The following is a 16,162-nucleotide window of genomic DNA, read 5'->3' on the forward strand; positions in this document are numbered from 1 at the left end:
GTGCACTTAAAACAAGCATACATAATTTACAAAAGCACATTTAGATGAACAAAAGGCAAAATGGGTAAAAGGTATTAAAAGCATTGCGGAACAGGTGAGTTTTAAGGGATGATTTGAAGGATTGGAGGTCAGTACAGTTGCGGATGTGTTGTGGTAGAGCGTTCCAGAGGGTGGGGGCGGTGACAGAGAAGGCTCTGTCCCCCCAGGTTTTGAGCTTGGTCACGGGGATGGTGAGGTGGTTTGTGTTTGAGGAGCGGAGATTGCGGCAAGGAGTGTATTGGTAAAGAAGGTCAGAAAGATAGGAGGGGGCCTGATTGTGAAGGGCTTTATAGGTGAGTAGGAGCAGTTTAAATTGAATACGCTGGGGAACGGGGAGCCAGTGGAGGTTTTTAAGGACGGGGGTGATGTGATCACGAGTGCGGGTGTGGGTGAGTAGGCGGGCGGTGGCATTCTGGATGTACTGTAGTTTATTGAGGAGTTTGGAGGTTGTACCGTAGAGAATGCTATTGCAGTAGTCAAGGCGGGAGGTGATGAAGGCGTGGATGAGGGTTTGAGCAGCGTTGAAAGAAAGTGTTTGTCGGAGACGAGAAATGTTTTTGAGGTGGAAGAAAGCAGTTTTGGTGATTTGGGTGATGTGTTGGTCGAAAGAGAGGTTATTATCAAAAAGGACACCAAGGTTGCGACAGGGAGAGGAGGGGGACAGGGTGAAGTTATCTATAGTGAGGGTAAAGTTGGTGGTTGTTTGGGTGAGGGACCGAGGACCGATTATAAGCAGTTGAGATTTAGTACAGTTAAGAGTGAGAAAGTTTGTTTGCAACCAGGATTTGACATCTGAAAGACAGTTAGACAGGTTGGAGTGGGTTGTTGGGGTAAATGATTTGGTGGATATGTACAATTGGACATCATCAGCGTAGCAGTGGAACTGGAGACCATGATGACGAATGATTTGGCCGAGGGGTAAAAGGTAGAGAATGAAGAGAAGAGGACCAAGCACAGAACCCTGGGGGACACCTTGGGACAGTGGGGCAGTGTAGGAAGAGCAGTTGTTTATGTGTATGAATTGTTTCCTGTCTGCGAGATATGAGTGAAGCCAGGTAAAGACTTTGTCGGTGATGTTTAGGGATTGTAGGCGAGAGAGTAGGATGGAATGGTTGATGGTGTCAAAGGCAGCTGTAAGGTCAAGAAGGATGAGGATGGAGAGTAGGCCGGCGTCAGAGGCGAGGAGGAGGTCATTGGTGATTTTAAGGAGGGCTGTTTCAGTGCTGTGTTGTGTGCGGATTCCAGATTGAAATTGTTCAAAAACTTGGTTGTTGTTTAGGTAGGTTTTAATTTGAGATGTGACGGCACGTTCTATGACTTTGGAAAGAACGGGGAGGTTGGAGATGGGTCGAAAGTTGCTCATGATGTCAGGGTTGAGTCCGGGTTTTTTGATGATGGGGGTTATGGCAGCCAGTTTGAGTGAGGAGGGGACATAGGCAAAGTTGAGGGAGGCGTTGACAATGTTCATGACAAGGTGGGAGATGGTGGGAAAGCAGTGCTTGACGAAGGAAGATGGGATGGGATCCAGTGTGCAGGTGGAGGAATTCATTGTTGAAATGATATTGGTGAGTTCGGCTATGGAGACAGGTGTGAATTCAGAGAGAGGTGAAGTAGTTGGAGTGATGGATGCTGGTAGGAAGGGAGGGGGGACAGGTGAGGTGGTGAGTGAACTGTAGAGGATGTCGATTTTGGATTGAAAGTGGGATAGGAATGAATTGCATTTGTCAACGGTGAAAGAGGTTGAAATATTGTCGCTGGGTTTGAGGAGTTTGTTGACGGTGGAGAAGAGAGCCTTTTAGTTGTTGGAGTCGGTGTGGATAAGGTTGGAGTAGTAGGTGGAACGGCTGGAGTTGAGTGCGGTCTTGTATACAATACAATACAATACAATACATGCTGATTTATATAGCGCTTTCACAACAGCGACAGCTGTAACAAAGCGCTTCACAAAACAGTTAACATAAAGTAAAATAATAAACACAACACATAACATAAAACACGAACAGTCGTGCAGTCCTAACCGCTTTTCCGTCACACGCTTTGTTGTTTGAAGCAGTTTGAGATGAAAGAGGAGAGAATCAAAGTGTCCTTTAACCAGTGGATCAGAGACGTCATGCTCAAAATGTGCACACGTCGGCTACAAGCTAAGTTTCAAAGTCAACAAGAAGCTGTAGCATCCATTGACGAAAAAAGAGATTGGTTCACTTCTCCTGTCCCATGGAAATCCATTTCAATTCCAAGCGGCGACTCTCAGTTCCAAATACGCATCGGCGCTCTGCGCCAACGCTCCTCTCTCCTCATCCTCAACTTCAGCAGCCATCCATCCAGCCGCACCAACGCCGACTGTCCGACAGCGCCGACATAGCCACTGAACAAAACGGGGTTGTGAAAAATGCTGCCCATTACAGGCGCAAAAAACACAAGCACCCCAGGTCTGTCCAGCACCGACAGTCAATGGCGCCGACATTCCTCCCAATCAACATCTGTGCTGGTACAGGCGTGCTGCCGAGAAGGCGCAACCACCAAGCACAGATACTTCTCCTTTGACGAATGTCGTGGCCAAAAAACGCTGAAAACAGTCCATATCAGGTCCACACGATGAAACAACAAACAACGTGACAAAACAAAAGACAAAAATACCAAAAAAAGAACAAAAAAGCAAGGCTCTTGAAGAGCACTTGCCGAAGGCTGCCTACTCGGGCGCCATCTTGGAAAAAAGAAAAAAAAACCTGAAGGTATAACTGAAGGTGATCGGTGTAGGCGAGGAGATGAACAGTTAAACCGGATTTTTTATAGAGTCTTTCTAGCTGGCGTTTTCGGGTTTTAAGTTTGCGGAGTTCTGGGGTGTACCAGGGGGCTGAGCGAGTGAAGGAGACAGATTTGGTTTTGATGGGGGCGAGTTGATTAAGACAGGAGGAGAGAGTGCTGTTGTAGTAGTTGGTGAGAACAGTGGGGTCATGGGGCAGTGGAGGAGGTAGTATGGACAAGTGGTTGAGGACGGAGGTAGAGAAGTCAGTTGGGGAAACGGATTTGAGGTTTCTGAATGATATTGTGCGCTTTACCTTGGGAATGGGGGTAGGGAGGTGGAGGTCCAGAGTGATAGCCAGGTGATCGGAAATGTTGAGGTTGGTGCTAGAGAGTTTTTCAATGGTGATACCGGTGGAATAGACCAAGTCCAGAGTGTGACCGTGGGTGTGGGTGGGGAAGTTGACATGTTGAGTGAAGTTAAGGTAGTCCAAAAGGTCAAGAAATTCAGAGGCATGTTTGCAGTTGGTGTTGTCGATGTGGAAGTTAAAGTCGCCAAGGAGCAGAGTGAAAGGTGAGATAGGTGAAAGCTGTGTGACAAAATCGGAAAAGTCTGATAAAAATGATGGGTTGAATTTTGGGGGACGGTAAATGACAGCAATGACCAAGGGGGAGGGACCAGGGAATTTGAAGGTGATGTGTTCAAAGGACTCAGTGGGTGAGGTGGATATAGTGCTGATTTTAAACTCTATTTTATGGACTGATGCCACCCCACCACCTCGGCCGGTGAGGCGGGGCTTGTCGATGTAGGTGTAACCAGGTGGGGTGGCTTGGTTGAGTGAGAAGTAGTCCAGGTGTTTGTGCCAGGTTTCGGTGATAAAGAGGAAATCCAGGTTATTGTCAGTTATGAATTCGTGTAAGACGAGTGCTTTGTTGTTGAGTGAGTGGGTGTTAAATAGAGCCAGTTTGAGGATTTTGTGGTGTGTGGGTGACAGTGAGGATTGGGGGAGTGGGCGGAGGTTGGTATTTGATATTTTAAAATATTTTCTCTTGTTATTATAGTAGTGAGGGTGTCTGGCTGTGATGATGGATTGAATGGGGTAGATGGCAGCAGGATCAGGATGAGACAGTGACAACTGGGGCCTGTAGGGGGGACTATGGCAAGCTGAAGTGGCGGGTGTTGGTAAACTGGAGGAAGGGGAAGGTGCAGGTGTGTGATTTGTGATTAGTCAGCTTGTGGAGTGGTGGACAGCATGCTGGACATTTGCTGCCAGTATTCTGCTGCCTAATTTGTTGGGGTAAAAACTGTCCGCCTTTAAAAGGGATGGACGGCGCCAAAATATATTAAAATTGTCAATGATGTGGGCTTCATTGACAATTATGTGTCCTGCAGGCAGTTTGCAGCCAGGTGTGGAGGCTAAGAATGCGGCTGAAAATGCCCATGCCACGGTGCGGAGAGAGTGGGCCGCTAATGAAAATTGATTTCCCGGTCGAGTTAAGGAACTGAAGAAGTTTGTTGAAGTGACCTTTGGTGATTTCTGACTGCCGGTGGGATGCATCAACGCAGCCAACATGTACAATAATTCGATGGACAGATGGTGGGAGTGGATGAAGCAGGCTGGGGAGTTTTGCGAGGATGATGGGAACAGTGACTCCGGGGAAGCAGTGTGTTGTTGCGTTGAAGAATCGGAGGTTTCGGGTTATGGAGTCGCCAACAATCAGGGTGGTCGGAGGAAAAAGGGGGCGAGGTGGACAGGCAGGGGTGGAGAGTGGATCCTGGCGCAGGTTCAGTCTGTGGCGGTGAAGTGGAGGGGGAAGTGTGCGGGAGCAGACCAGGGACAGTGCGCTGCGGGGCCGGAGTGAACTGAGGGATAGAACGGCGGTGAGCAATGGAGGAGAAAGGGTGGACAGGATTTTCTGAACCCAGGCTCGTGGGGGGTGGAGCTGGACATGGACCTGGGCTTGGGCTTGGCACCCAGTCGTGCCCAGGTGTCATCTGGATCGGCGAGTAGCAGGGAGTCTTCAGGTGCGGGATCAGGAGTGGTGGCCTTGTCAACTGTGGGAGAAGCAGGTTTGGCGGCAGCAGCTGTGTCGGTGAAAGATGGAGACTGGTTGTCCAGGACCGAAGATGATTGTATCCATCTGCAGCTCAGCATCTCGGATATGGTGAAGTGTGGAGATTCTCTGCTCCAGTTCAGCAATCTTCTCGGCAAGGCGGATGCAGCTGCTGCAGCCGGACGGAGAGGCAAGAGGAGGCATGTGTAGAGTATGGTGTAGGTCGACTGGTGTTTTGGCTAGCAGCAGGTGGTTTAGCTAGCAGTGGGTGGTCTGGCTAGCAGCGGGTGGTTTGGCTAGCAGCGGGTGGGGGGGCTTGGCTAGCAGCAGGTTTAGCATGCAGCAGATCGTTTGGCGAGCAGTAGGTCGTTTGGCTTCCACCGTTGAGCAAGTTGGTTCGTGCTCTCTCTCGCCGTTCGCCGTCGTTCGGTGGCTCGCTAGCTGGTGCTCTCCCTCGCCGACTCGCCGTCGCCCGGTAGCTCGCCAGCTGGTGCTCCCCCTCGTTGTTCGCCGTCGCTCGGCAGCTCGTTAGCTGGTGCTGTCTCCCGCCGACGATCAACTACGACGATATTTCTTCATGACACATCTAGGTTTATCATTGGGCACCATAAAAATATGTTCTTACCTAAATGCCAAAGATCTATCATGTTTGTCCATGCACTTTTGTGATGATATACATGTGTCGCTTTGTGCGATCGGGTTCGTTTAATAATACAACTCCTGGTAAGAGTAGAGGTTCTTTATTTCGACTGCCGTCTTGCTGGTCAGAGGGAGAAAGCAATCACCATCTCTAGACTCTCGTACGACTCTGACTAATGGCTGTGCATGCTCTGTGTGTGCTCTGTAAGCAGGCATAGCTAATCGAACAAGCAAATACGGTTTGCTCACATCATTACAATACAAAGTATGTTTAAAAAAATAGAGACCATGGTGACCCCAATTAGGACGAATCACTATAATATTCTTTCTCTGGAGACTTTATCTTTGGAGCGTTGTCCATATTGTAATATGTGTTTCTTGTTATTGTGTGTTTGAGGGCTGGGTTAGTTGAGTAGGGGGTGAGGTTATAGAGAGGGGACGAGCCAGATTGGGGGAATATCGGCTCCGGCGGTCAGTCTGAGTGTACTGAGGAATGCATAGGCGTGAGTTGTTGGCAGGTATTAGTACGTTTGTTGTTGTACTAACAATGTCCACCAGATGTCACCAAAGGGAACGGATCCAGTCACAAAGATAACTTCTATTTTCACCTTGCTTGCTCGATAGCATTTATAATTAGGGAGATGACATTCTTTATTCATATGGTAACTGCTTTAGTCACATTTCATATATCCATCCATCCATCCATTTTCAACACCGCTTATCCTGAACAGGGTCACGGGGAATTGCTGGAGCCTATCCCAGTTGACATTGGGCGGAAGGCAGACAACACCCTGAACTGGTCACCAGTCAATCGCCGGGCACATGCAGAGACTAACGAACATTCACCCACAATGAGTGGGAACCGCTCACAAGCTGCCCGCACACAATTCCGGCATGTGTACCACTACACCAGCAGCGACTTGGGCATTTCACATATATCCATCCATTTTCTGATCAGCTTATCCTCATGGGGGTTGCAGGGCGTGCTGGAGCCGATCCCAGCTGTCTTCGGGCAGAGGGCGGGGTACACCCTGAACTGGTTGCCAGTCAATACATTTATTTACATAGCCCTTCATCACAAACAGTCTCAAAGGGCTTAAAATGCCCACAGTTAACAAATATGAACAATATTCCCTGACCTTAACCCCAAAAAGGGCAAGAAAAAAAATATAAACCTTGAGAAAGGGCCACAGATGGAAGAATCCTCTATCCAGGATGACCAGGGTGCAAAGGATGCAGAGTGGGCAACATTTTGGACAATATTTTACGATACAATGTTGGTTAGAATGATATAAAAGTACATTTAATAAGATGAAAATGCTGCAGGGAGACGCCTTCTTGTGGCACATGACAACCTCTCTTTACACCACTACCCAGACTACTTCATTGTGTGGCATTCGTAACCTACTAATTTTACATGCTGGTACAATACAAACTCCTTTTTTTTTTTTTTACATTGTCTTGGTCTTTGATCTTTGATCCATGCCTCTGTTTTCTCTACATTTTTTTGCTCTGCAACCTTTTCAGTTTTTGATGTAATCTACATAATGCTTATAAATGTGATACGACAAATATCTAAAACAATATGATATGGCAAAAAAAAAATTGTGGATTTTTTATAAGGGTTAATGAACACCTCAGTTCCCAATAATCAGATTTTTCTGGCTATTCCTTGATGGGTCAGGCATTACAGGGTTAAGTACTGCATATGCAAAAACATGAACAAAATGGACAATGCATTAGTCTATAGAAGCACACACACACACACAGTTAATGACATTAACATGCTGACGACGGAGCAATTTTTAATTTTTTTTGCTGAACCGAGCTCAATGAGCACTGAAGGAAGTGGAACATTCTAGACAAAGATGAGATCTGCATTTGTTTTGACATTGCACCAAATCCACATTAACAAGAATATAAAAATGATTCCTTTAAAATTATTAGATTAAAGAAAGTCACAATGCAATCCATTTTTTTTTCACACAAATCCTGAACATAAAATGCCTGCATTAACATGATAGATCTCGGGTATTTGTGGTAATAAGCTAAATGTTTTGGTGCAAAATGACACACCCGGAATGGGTGAGGCATGCAAGATTTGTAATGAAGAAATCATTTTGTAGTCGATATAAGCATTGTCATGGGTGACGTGCCATCACTTTAGACCTTAGAGTTTCTTTTCAAATGGATGGATAACAATGAGACAAATGTCACGCATCCCAGTCGATCGATGTTTTCTGTAAATGGATGTATAGATTTTACATTAAAGTTGTTTGGTCTATAGTTGTTTATTTTGAATGTAAATTTTTGTCATGTCTGTCTGTTTGAGTGAAGGGCGTTTCCCTCCAGCAGGCACACCTGCTCCGTGTTTACCAATCGAGCCTGCCATGTACTTAACAACTGCCGAGTTGCACAGTCTCTTGTCAGATTATTGCCCTTGCTTGCTGTTGTGCCTCAAGTGTTGTATTCCAGACCTCTCGATATCTTTCATAGTCGCTCTCATTTTGTTTTTCCCCAGTTGGGTTTTTTTTTTCAGTTTTTCCAAGCCCTCCTGGGGTTTTATGTCAGGGGAATGTCGTTAGTATTTGTGAACTTTGGGCATGTGAGGCCTTTTCAGACTGTTGGTGATGAAGGATTCTGTAAATAAATGTGACGTGACTTGACTTAACTTCACTGACCACTGCTCTTACTTTTTTTATTTTTATTTTTTTAATGGCAGCGGTTCCCAACCTTTTTAGCCCCATGGGCCGGTTTAATGTTAGACAATAATTTCAGGGACTGGCCTTAAAGGGGTGATGGACAAATACAACAAAATAATATTTGGTATTTTTGAAACATAATAATAAACATGAATAACAAACTAATAATACAAATAAATAAATAGATAAATAAACATGAGGAACTCCTATCTGGCCGCAACACTCTCTGGTCGCTATGGTTACATTTAAACGTGCCTTCAAAATAAAATACACCGCAAATACAAAGTGCATGCAAAATACGACTCACCATCGCCGCATATTATGCAGAGTGGGCTTGGAATCTCCTGTTGAGATAAATCCGCATTTTGAGTAGGACTCCTGATACTATGAAATGTAGCCTTCATTTTCTTGAAAGTCGTTGGCCCTTCTTCTGTCTCCTGGCTGAGCCTTTTCCCCTTCCCAAAGAAACTTTCCAAAAATGTTTGTTTTTTACTCATTTTGCTAGCTCCTGGGTTTCATTTTAGCGTTAATCAATCACGTGACCGAGAAGTGCCGCCTTGACCTGTGTCAAAGGTGACACACTGTAGACGCATGTAACAATACAATGCAATACATCCTGATTTATATAGCGCTTTCACTACAGCTGTAGGCAAAACAAAGTGCTTAACAAAACAGTTAACATAAAGCAAAATAATAAACACAACACACAACATAAAACAGAGAATCCGGTAATTTTTCAAAATAAAACATCTTTCAGATATTGAAATAAATAAAATGGAAGTAATGTAAGTTCTTTTTTCTTTCAGTGCGGTCCAGTACCAAATTACTCACAGTACCGGTCTGCGGCCCTGGGGTTAGGGACCACTGCTTTATGACATAGAACAGTTTTTCATAAACATTTTTACTGTTTTACTGTCTTATACACACACACACACGCACACACACCTCCTCCACCTGCTTGGGTAACATCAAGCTCTCCAACATCGAGCGGGACATCGACTCCTGACATCCGACAGCAATGACATGGGAACGTCATTCGGACCAGGTAAGTGTGGGCGAATGAAATCTAGGTGATGATGACAACCAAAGGGATTGAATTATGTGCAGGACAGCTCCAAATAGCCTTGGACTCCCACAGGCAAAGAACCACTTGGAAGAGGCAGCTCTAAAGACGGGCACGGCCAAATACCTGAGAGTGAGACCGATCTTGACGAGTCAGCTGAATGGGGAGAATAAGATCAAAGCCATATAATACGCTCTGCCAGTAATAAGATACCCCACTGGCATAATATCCTGGCCAGTATGAGAGATGCAAGCTACTGATATCAAGCCAAGAAAGCTCCTTAACAAAGGCGCCACAACGTTTCAGTGAGCACAGGTGGACAGTTTTAAAACGAACCAATGCTGTATAAAAGGTTAGTCACTATTAGATTTGATGTATTATATTCGTCTTTTTTAGTACACAAACACAGGAAGTATGTCGACAAAAGAACACACAAAATGTGTACACGTCGTTATCTAGTGTACACAAAACTGCTTGCAAAAAAAGGTCAATGTTTGACCATAGCCTTTCCTTCTGCCAGCCTCTATAAGATAAACTAAAACACTTTTTTGAGGGAGAGAGAGAGACCGTCATAGGTGTGAAACACTCCATCATATCCCTGCTGGTTTTTTTTAAATTGTATGATATACAATGACAATAAAGGCAATTCTGTTTCTGATTCTGCTCTGTTCAAACTGAATAGTGTTTTAGTATCCTGAAAGACAGTGGAGGAAGGGATTGGTGCTGCAGGAGTGTTCGGGTTCAGGTTAGAGTGGGCGAAAAGGGTGAACAAGATTTTCATCAAGCACAGCACTCATTATTTCTGAATTATTTTGTTATATGAGCTCAACAATCCCTTTTAATTTGCAACTTGCATTGCCGCAATTTAATCACAAATATTCTACAATATGGCATGTTAATATATCTGTTTGATATTATTGTCTCATAACTGAACGGTTGATGTTCATTCATTAAATATGAGACTCCCATTGAGTAATTTCATGGATGATTGATGTAATGTAAATAAAGGGGTTTTTTTTTGTTCTTGTTTTTAACCAGGATTTTCAAGGACAGTATTTTACTCATTTGCAGCTGTTGACAGGCAGCTACAGTATATCTTTGCATAAAAGTGGTAGGGCTGGCACCCTGCGAGTTACCGGTCAATCGCAAATGATACGATGGGCACCCCTGAAATAGAGTCTACCGTATTTTCACGACTATAAGGCGCCATTAAAAGTCTTAAATTTTCTCCAAAATGGACAGGACGCCTTATGATGCGGAGCGTCTTGTGTATGCGCTGAGTTCCAAAACCTGACACGCTGTTTATATAGAGAAAAGGCGGAAGTGACTGTGGACAGGCATGCGGCAAAGAAGTCGGCCAATCAGTGAAGGGTGGGCGTGTATATATACATATATGGAGAGAGAGAGAAAAGGCAGACGTGAGTGACGACAGGCATGCGGGGAAGAAGTCCGCCAATGAGTGAAGGGTGGGCGTGTAAGTGGACGCTAAAGGGACGCCACAAGCAGGTGCCAACACCTGTATAGAGTGTGGCTATGTGCATTGTTGCAAAACAACTTCGGTTTTGGTTTCTAAGAACCCCCGAAAATAAATTCTACAAAGAGACACGCCTACGAAGCTCAGTTCAAACTTCAAGCCATCGGTTATGCTTTTGGCATGCGTGCCCATCTCACAGCAGCGGTGAAAAACCAAGTCAAGCAAATGAACTCTGAGCTTGCCGTTATTCCCGGAGGCTTGACTAAAGAACTCCAACCGCTGGACATCGGCATCAACCGGGCGTTCAAAGTAAAGTTGCGAACGGTATGGGAACAATGAATGATCGATGGCAAACACAACTTTACAAAGAGTGAGAGGCAGCGCCGGGCGAGTTACGCCACAATTTGCGAATGGATTATGGCTGCTTGGACGAACGTGTCTGCTTGCACTGTTGTTCGAGTTTTTGGCACATGGCAATGAGAGTGACTGACAACGAGAGGGAACACGGTGTTTTTGATGGATTACCGGTACTTGCACAATTGTTCAATTCTGATACAGAGGATGAGGACTTTGATGGATTTCTGGGTGATGATTGATCGAAAAACGTGAGTACATTGTACGATGGTTAAATAAAATACAACGGAACTCAGTTTTGCTTCCGTTGCCTTTTTAAAAACGTGTTTTTAGCTTGTATCTGTATGTCTTGGCATGCTACCATATGCTTCAAGCTAACGTGTTTTTAGCGTGCGCGCATGCATGCCGTATGTTTAAGCTGGCGTATGTTTTACCACTTTAAAATTGCGCCCAATAATACAGTGCGTTTTGTCTATGTGTAAAATACAGAAATAGCACCCATTAATGAGACTGCGCCCAACCATACGGTGCGCCGAATGGTCGTGAAAATACGGTACTTATCCAGTTTTACAGTGCACAGGTAATTTTATAATTGAGGCATTCATAACATTAAATATAAAGGGAAGACCGTGGGTTTTTTTTCTATAACTAAATATAGTTATCCAAATTCAACAACAACTAACTTCATCACTTGACCTTTACATTAAATTCTATTTTGTTTTTCACATTGTTGAACCTTGTGGAATTAATTGAAGCATAATTACAAACTTTAAAAAGTAAATTCAATTTGACCTCATTTGAAACACATATTTCCGTAATGGTCACAAATTAAATTTGGGCTAATCTTCTATTTTTGTTATGATTTTGTTTTTTGTGTAGATTACATTTGGTTTTGTTGCCTCTTGTGCCTTTTTCTTTTGTCTCCACCTGCTCTTGTCATCCGGGTCCCTTGTGTGAACCAATCAGCTCCCACGACCTTTTGTTTGTTGTCCAGACGTTTCTTGTTGTCTCTTCACTCTGCTTGGATTTTGTTTTTTTGGATTTTGTCAATCTTTGTCCAATCACTATATGTTCCTGTCATAGGGTTGTTGTTTTGTTGTTGTTGTTGTTGTTACTTTGGCTTAATGTGGTTTTCAGGACTTTGCTGGTGTGTTTGGGTTACTTTTTCCAGTGTACTCCTGCAAGTATTTTTTGTCAATATATTTTGTTCAGTCCACCCTGCTCCTCTTGCCTCCCTGATTTTTGGGTCTTTTACACACACAACACGACAATCTTGGATGTATATTTTTATTTCTGACCGACTCCAAAGAAGTATCGTGCCTCACAAGTCATGCACGTCACGGTTCTCTCTCTCTCTCTCTCTCTTCAGTTTTGTAATTTTGTTTCGTTTTTGCAGAAAACAGCGGCGAATTACATTACAACATTACATCGCCGAATCCCACTTCAATTCATATTTCATCTCTCCGAATGCGATTCAGACACAGACGGAAAAGAATCTACAACGGTTATCATCATGATCTTGGTTGGCAATTTGACTCATTTGATCCAATAATCTGAATTCCAACAGTCTGTGAGCCAATAACCTTGCGCAGTGGCAATGCAATTGATTCATAAACCCAGCTTCTCATATCCAGCCTATATTTCGACCTCATCTCTCTCACGCAAACACGGCACAGCACACAGGCGCCAGCGCAGACTCCTCCTTCACAACCTCTCTCTCCTCTTCGTCTCCGTGACACCTTGCAAAGATGCCTTTGCGGAGACTAAACGCACAGCGGGGATCGGCAGTGAATAGGACAGGCTATTAGCAGAATCAGCACCCCTCCACCACCACCACCACTCGGGCGCACCGACCGAAGCATGCCCGATCGCAGCCATGACTTGCTCGGCGTCAGATAGCGAGAAGATCGTGATCAACTGCGGCGGGATCCGACACGAGACCTACCGGAGCACCCTGAAGACGCTGCCGGGCACGCGTTTGTCCTGGTTGACGGAGCCCGACGCCTACAGCAACTTCGACTACGATCCCAAGTCGGACGAGTTCTTCTTTGACCGCCACCCCGCCACTTTTGCCTTCATCCTCAACTACTACCGCACCGGCAAACTTCATTGTCCAAACGATGTTTGCGGGCCGCTCTTCGAGGAAGAACTCGCCTTCTGGGGCATCGATGAGACGGACGTGGAGGCATGCTGCTGGATGAATTATCGGCAGCACCGCGACGCAGAGGAAGCTCTGGACAGCTTCGAGACCCCCGAGCCAGACGCGCCCGAGGAAGATCCGGCTCTTACCGGTGGAGCGGACGGTGACCTGAAGCGGCTGTGCATGCAGGAAGACGGTCGCAGGGCGACGTGGTGGGAGGTGTGGCAGCCCAAGATGTGGGCGCTCTTTGAGGACCCGTACTCATCCAAATACGCCCGGGTGAGTGCTCGAAATATCTTTACACGCACGTTTCTCTGCATTGGTCACTCAAGTATTGACATTGCGCATTGCTGCGGGAAGAGTTTCCTCAAACCTGCATTGGCAAGAAAAATGATGGCAGGTTCAGCATGCACAAAGATTTGCACTTGAGTGCAAAAAGTTGACGCAACAAAAGTTGAACAGCAAGGTCGCACGATCAAAACATACAAGAGAAGTGTCCATTATACTCGATGCTATGTGCTAGAGATGGATACCCCATAGCTATAATCTGGCATTTTTGCAAAAAAATGTTCATTTAAAATCGCTCTTCCTTGTAAAATAAACAAGTTAGGGAAAATGTTAAGCGTCATGCTGATCATATGCATGGTTCCCGCAAAATCCCTCAATGGCTCTTATGTGTGAAGTATGTTGCCCGGGACACAGTTGTGATAAATGAATCTCCAATTTAGGTCCAGTCAGTGACTGTGGGTCTGTGTGTTGTGTTGGACTGTATAACACAACACTCGAGTGTGTTTTCCTAATTTTGATTTATAATACTGTACTTTATTGACTGAATGACGGCCTGTCACTAATCATCGCAGACATCGGCGCATTTGACAATTCGCCATAACTCCTGTACCCGCACAGCCGATTTTAAGAGTCCCCCCGCCTCCAGGAATCTGCAGAGAAAAAGTGTTTCGCGGAGAACAATTCTGATTCTGCGGAGAGCAGTTCTTGATTCCGCCTCTAGAAAGTTGATTTTCCGCGAGCATGAAAAAAACAATGCAAAGCAAATTGATTTCATTATGAAATAAGATTTATTTATTTCTTTGTGTGTGTGTGGGGGGGAGGGGGGTCTATTTGCATTGTGGTTATAAAACAATCATGAATAAATATCAGGATTGTCTTTGTCCCTTTTGGGCATATTTATTTAATAATAATAACAACACTACTAATCAAGACATTTTTCCAAAGTATGGCTTTGAACAAGTGATATTTGTGCAAAGATTTAAACAAAGTGTAAACTATCCACTTGACTTGGATATCGGGAACAGACTGATAGGAAATACTGTCATAGTACAGTAATTCAGCCACGCAGATGGTCATTTATTGTGCGCAAATGTGTGACGTCATCTTTACGAGCATTCATGAAATGGGATTGAAAAAGTTTCGTCTCATTACCCCAAAATATTTCTACCTGTTCCCGCATCGCTCATCTGTAGATATGAGATGAACCATACGCTGAACCATATTTACTTCCTTAAACACTGCCGCGTGACGTCATGTTTTGCGCGTGTCACTTGACGTGCTTTGTGTATATGCGTGTCACATCACGGATGCGTTCCCTTCACATTTGTCTTTACAGTGTGAACGAGTACAAAAAGGGTCGCATTTAAGGAAAAAAAAAGCGAATTGGGAGGCAGTGTGAATGCAGTTTTAGATCTAGCTGCTGGGATTAAAATTAACATGTAAATGCAATATTCAGCTTTGAAGTCCCGGTAAATTCCACCATCGCAGAATCGCGTATTCCTGAGGGGACTATTTGAAGTCGACATAAAGGACCAGCATATGCCCTTGAAATCAATGTGTGTATGCCCCCAGCTGTCAAGTTTCTGCATGATCGGGATAATTATACGGGACCATAGTCTGCATTTTTTATTTCAAAAACGTCATCAGTAGGACAGAAAATGGATCCTTTTGAAACTTACAATGATGCCACACATTGTGTGACACACTCACCTGACTTTGTTCCAGGCAGTGGGGTTCCGCTTCCACTCAGTGACTGTGTGAATGGTTGTCTGTCTCGAAAAGTGCCCCGTGATTTTTTGGCGAACAGTCCTGCAAGGAGCCTGCCTTTTGCATGAAGTCAGCTGGAATATGCTTAACCTCACCACAACCCTTAACAGGATTAGTGGTATAGAATATAGATGATGGATGCATTTTTCAGTACAGATTGTACCAGGGACAGTGGGACAACCCTCCTCCCTATTTTCCCCATACATTGCAGTCATTGAGCCTACAAGGCAAACGTTGGGCTACGACTAACGATGCGGAGTTGGATGCATGATGGATGAAAATGCGGAATTTCCACCGCCGCGTCAGGATTTTAATCACCGGATCACCAACTCAGCAAGGCGGAAGACTCTCACAAGTCCAACAAAGATATCATGCTATCTGACACTCTTACTTGAACACGCTGTCACGGTGGACAGAATCTTGCTCCTTCCACTCGCTGTTTTTCAATTGGCGTTCTTGTCCATTCTTATGTCCTTCTGATCTTGGGAAATATCATCAGGCATGACCTAAGCACTGATACAACTGAAGCTATGAATAAATCAAGACTGCATGGCATACTCAGATGTTGTTCTTGTCTGCTATCTTAAACCAAGGAATCCATCGGTTGGTGACCCGTGACGACTTGGCAGGAAAAATATCCTAAAATGCCTTTTGTGTTGTGATCAAAATGGTTGAGGAGAGGACTCGCGTTTGTCAGTTTTTTCCTCCCTTGTATCATTTAGTGAACTTGTCAAAGTACATGACATTCACGTTGTTAAGGCTAGCAGATACAATACAATACATCTTTATTTATACAGTGCTTTCACAACAGCTGCAGCTATAACAAAGCGCTTTCCATAACAGTTAACATAATATACCACAACACAAAACACGGGCAGTCCTGCAATCTTAATCTTTTT

At 44.7% G+C, this 16,162-nt stretch overlaps 2 protein-coding genes across 5 annotated transcripts in view; one reads left to right on the forward strand and one right to left on the reverse strand.

Moving 5' to 3' along the window:
• Positions 1-40: 40 nt before the first annotated feature.
• Positions 41-5,040, reverse strand: LOC147193312 (uncharacterized). Its single transcript, XM_086132912.1, is given in 4 exon segments — positions 41-1,900; positions 2,763-3,969; positions 4,705-4,837; positions 4,905-5,040. Coding segments are annotated over 4 exon segments (3,336 nt in total).
• Positions 5,041-9,133: 4,093 nt separating this feature from the next.
• LOC147193313 (voltage-gated potassium channel KCNC1-like) overlaps positions 9,134-16,162 on the forward strand; it is a 68,867-nt gene continuing 61,838 nt past the window's right edge. For 3 of the 4 annotated variants that reach the window (XM_086133278.1, XM_086133279.1, XM_086133277.1), the window contains exon 1: positions 9,165-13,487. In XM_086133278.1, coding sequence (XP_085989404.1) covers positions 12,945-13,487 — 543 coding nt within the window. In that variant the 5' untranslated portion in view covers positions 9,165-12,944. Of the gene's footprint in view, positions 13,488-16,162 lie in introns of all 4 variants that reach the window. The other variant, XM_086133276.1, reaches the window with a different exon arrangement.

The sequence above is a fragment of the Hippocampus guttulatus genome, chromosome 16 (genome assembly GCF_054856545.1).
Source record: "Hippocampus guttulatus isolate MCC_2025c chromosome 16, RoL_Hgut_1.0, whole genome shotgun sequence".
NCBI lineage: Eukaryota > Metazoa > Chordata > Actinopteri > Syngnathiformes > Syngnathidae > Hippocampus > Hippocampus guttulatus.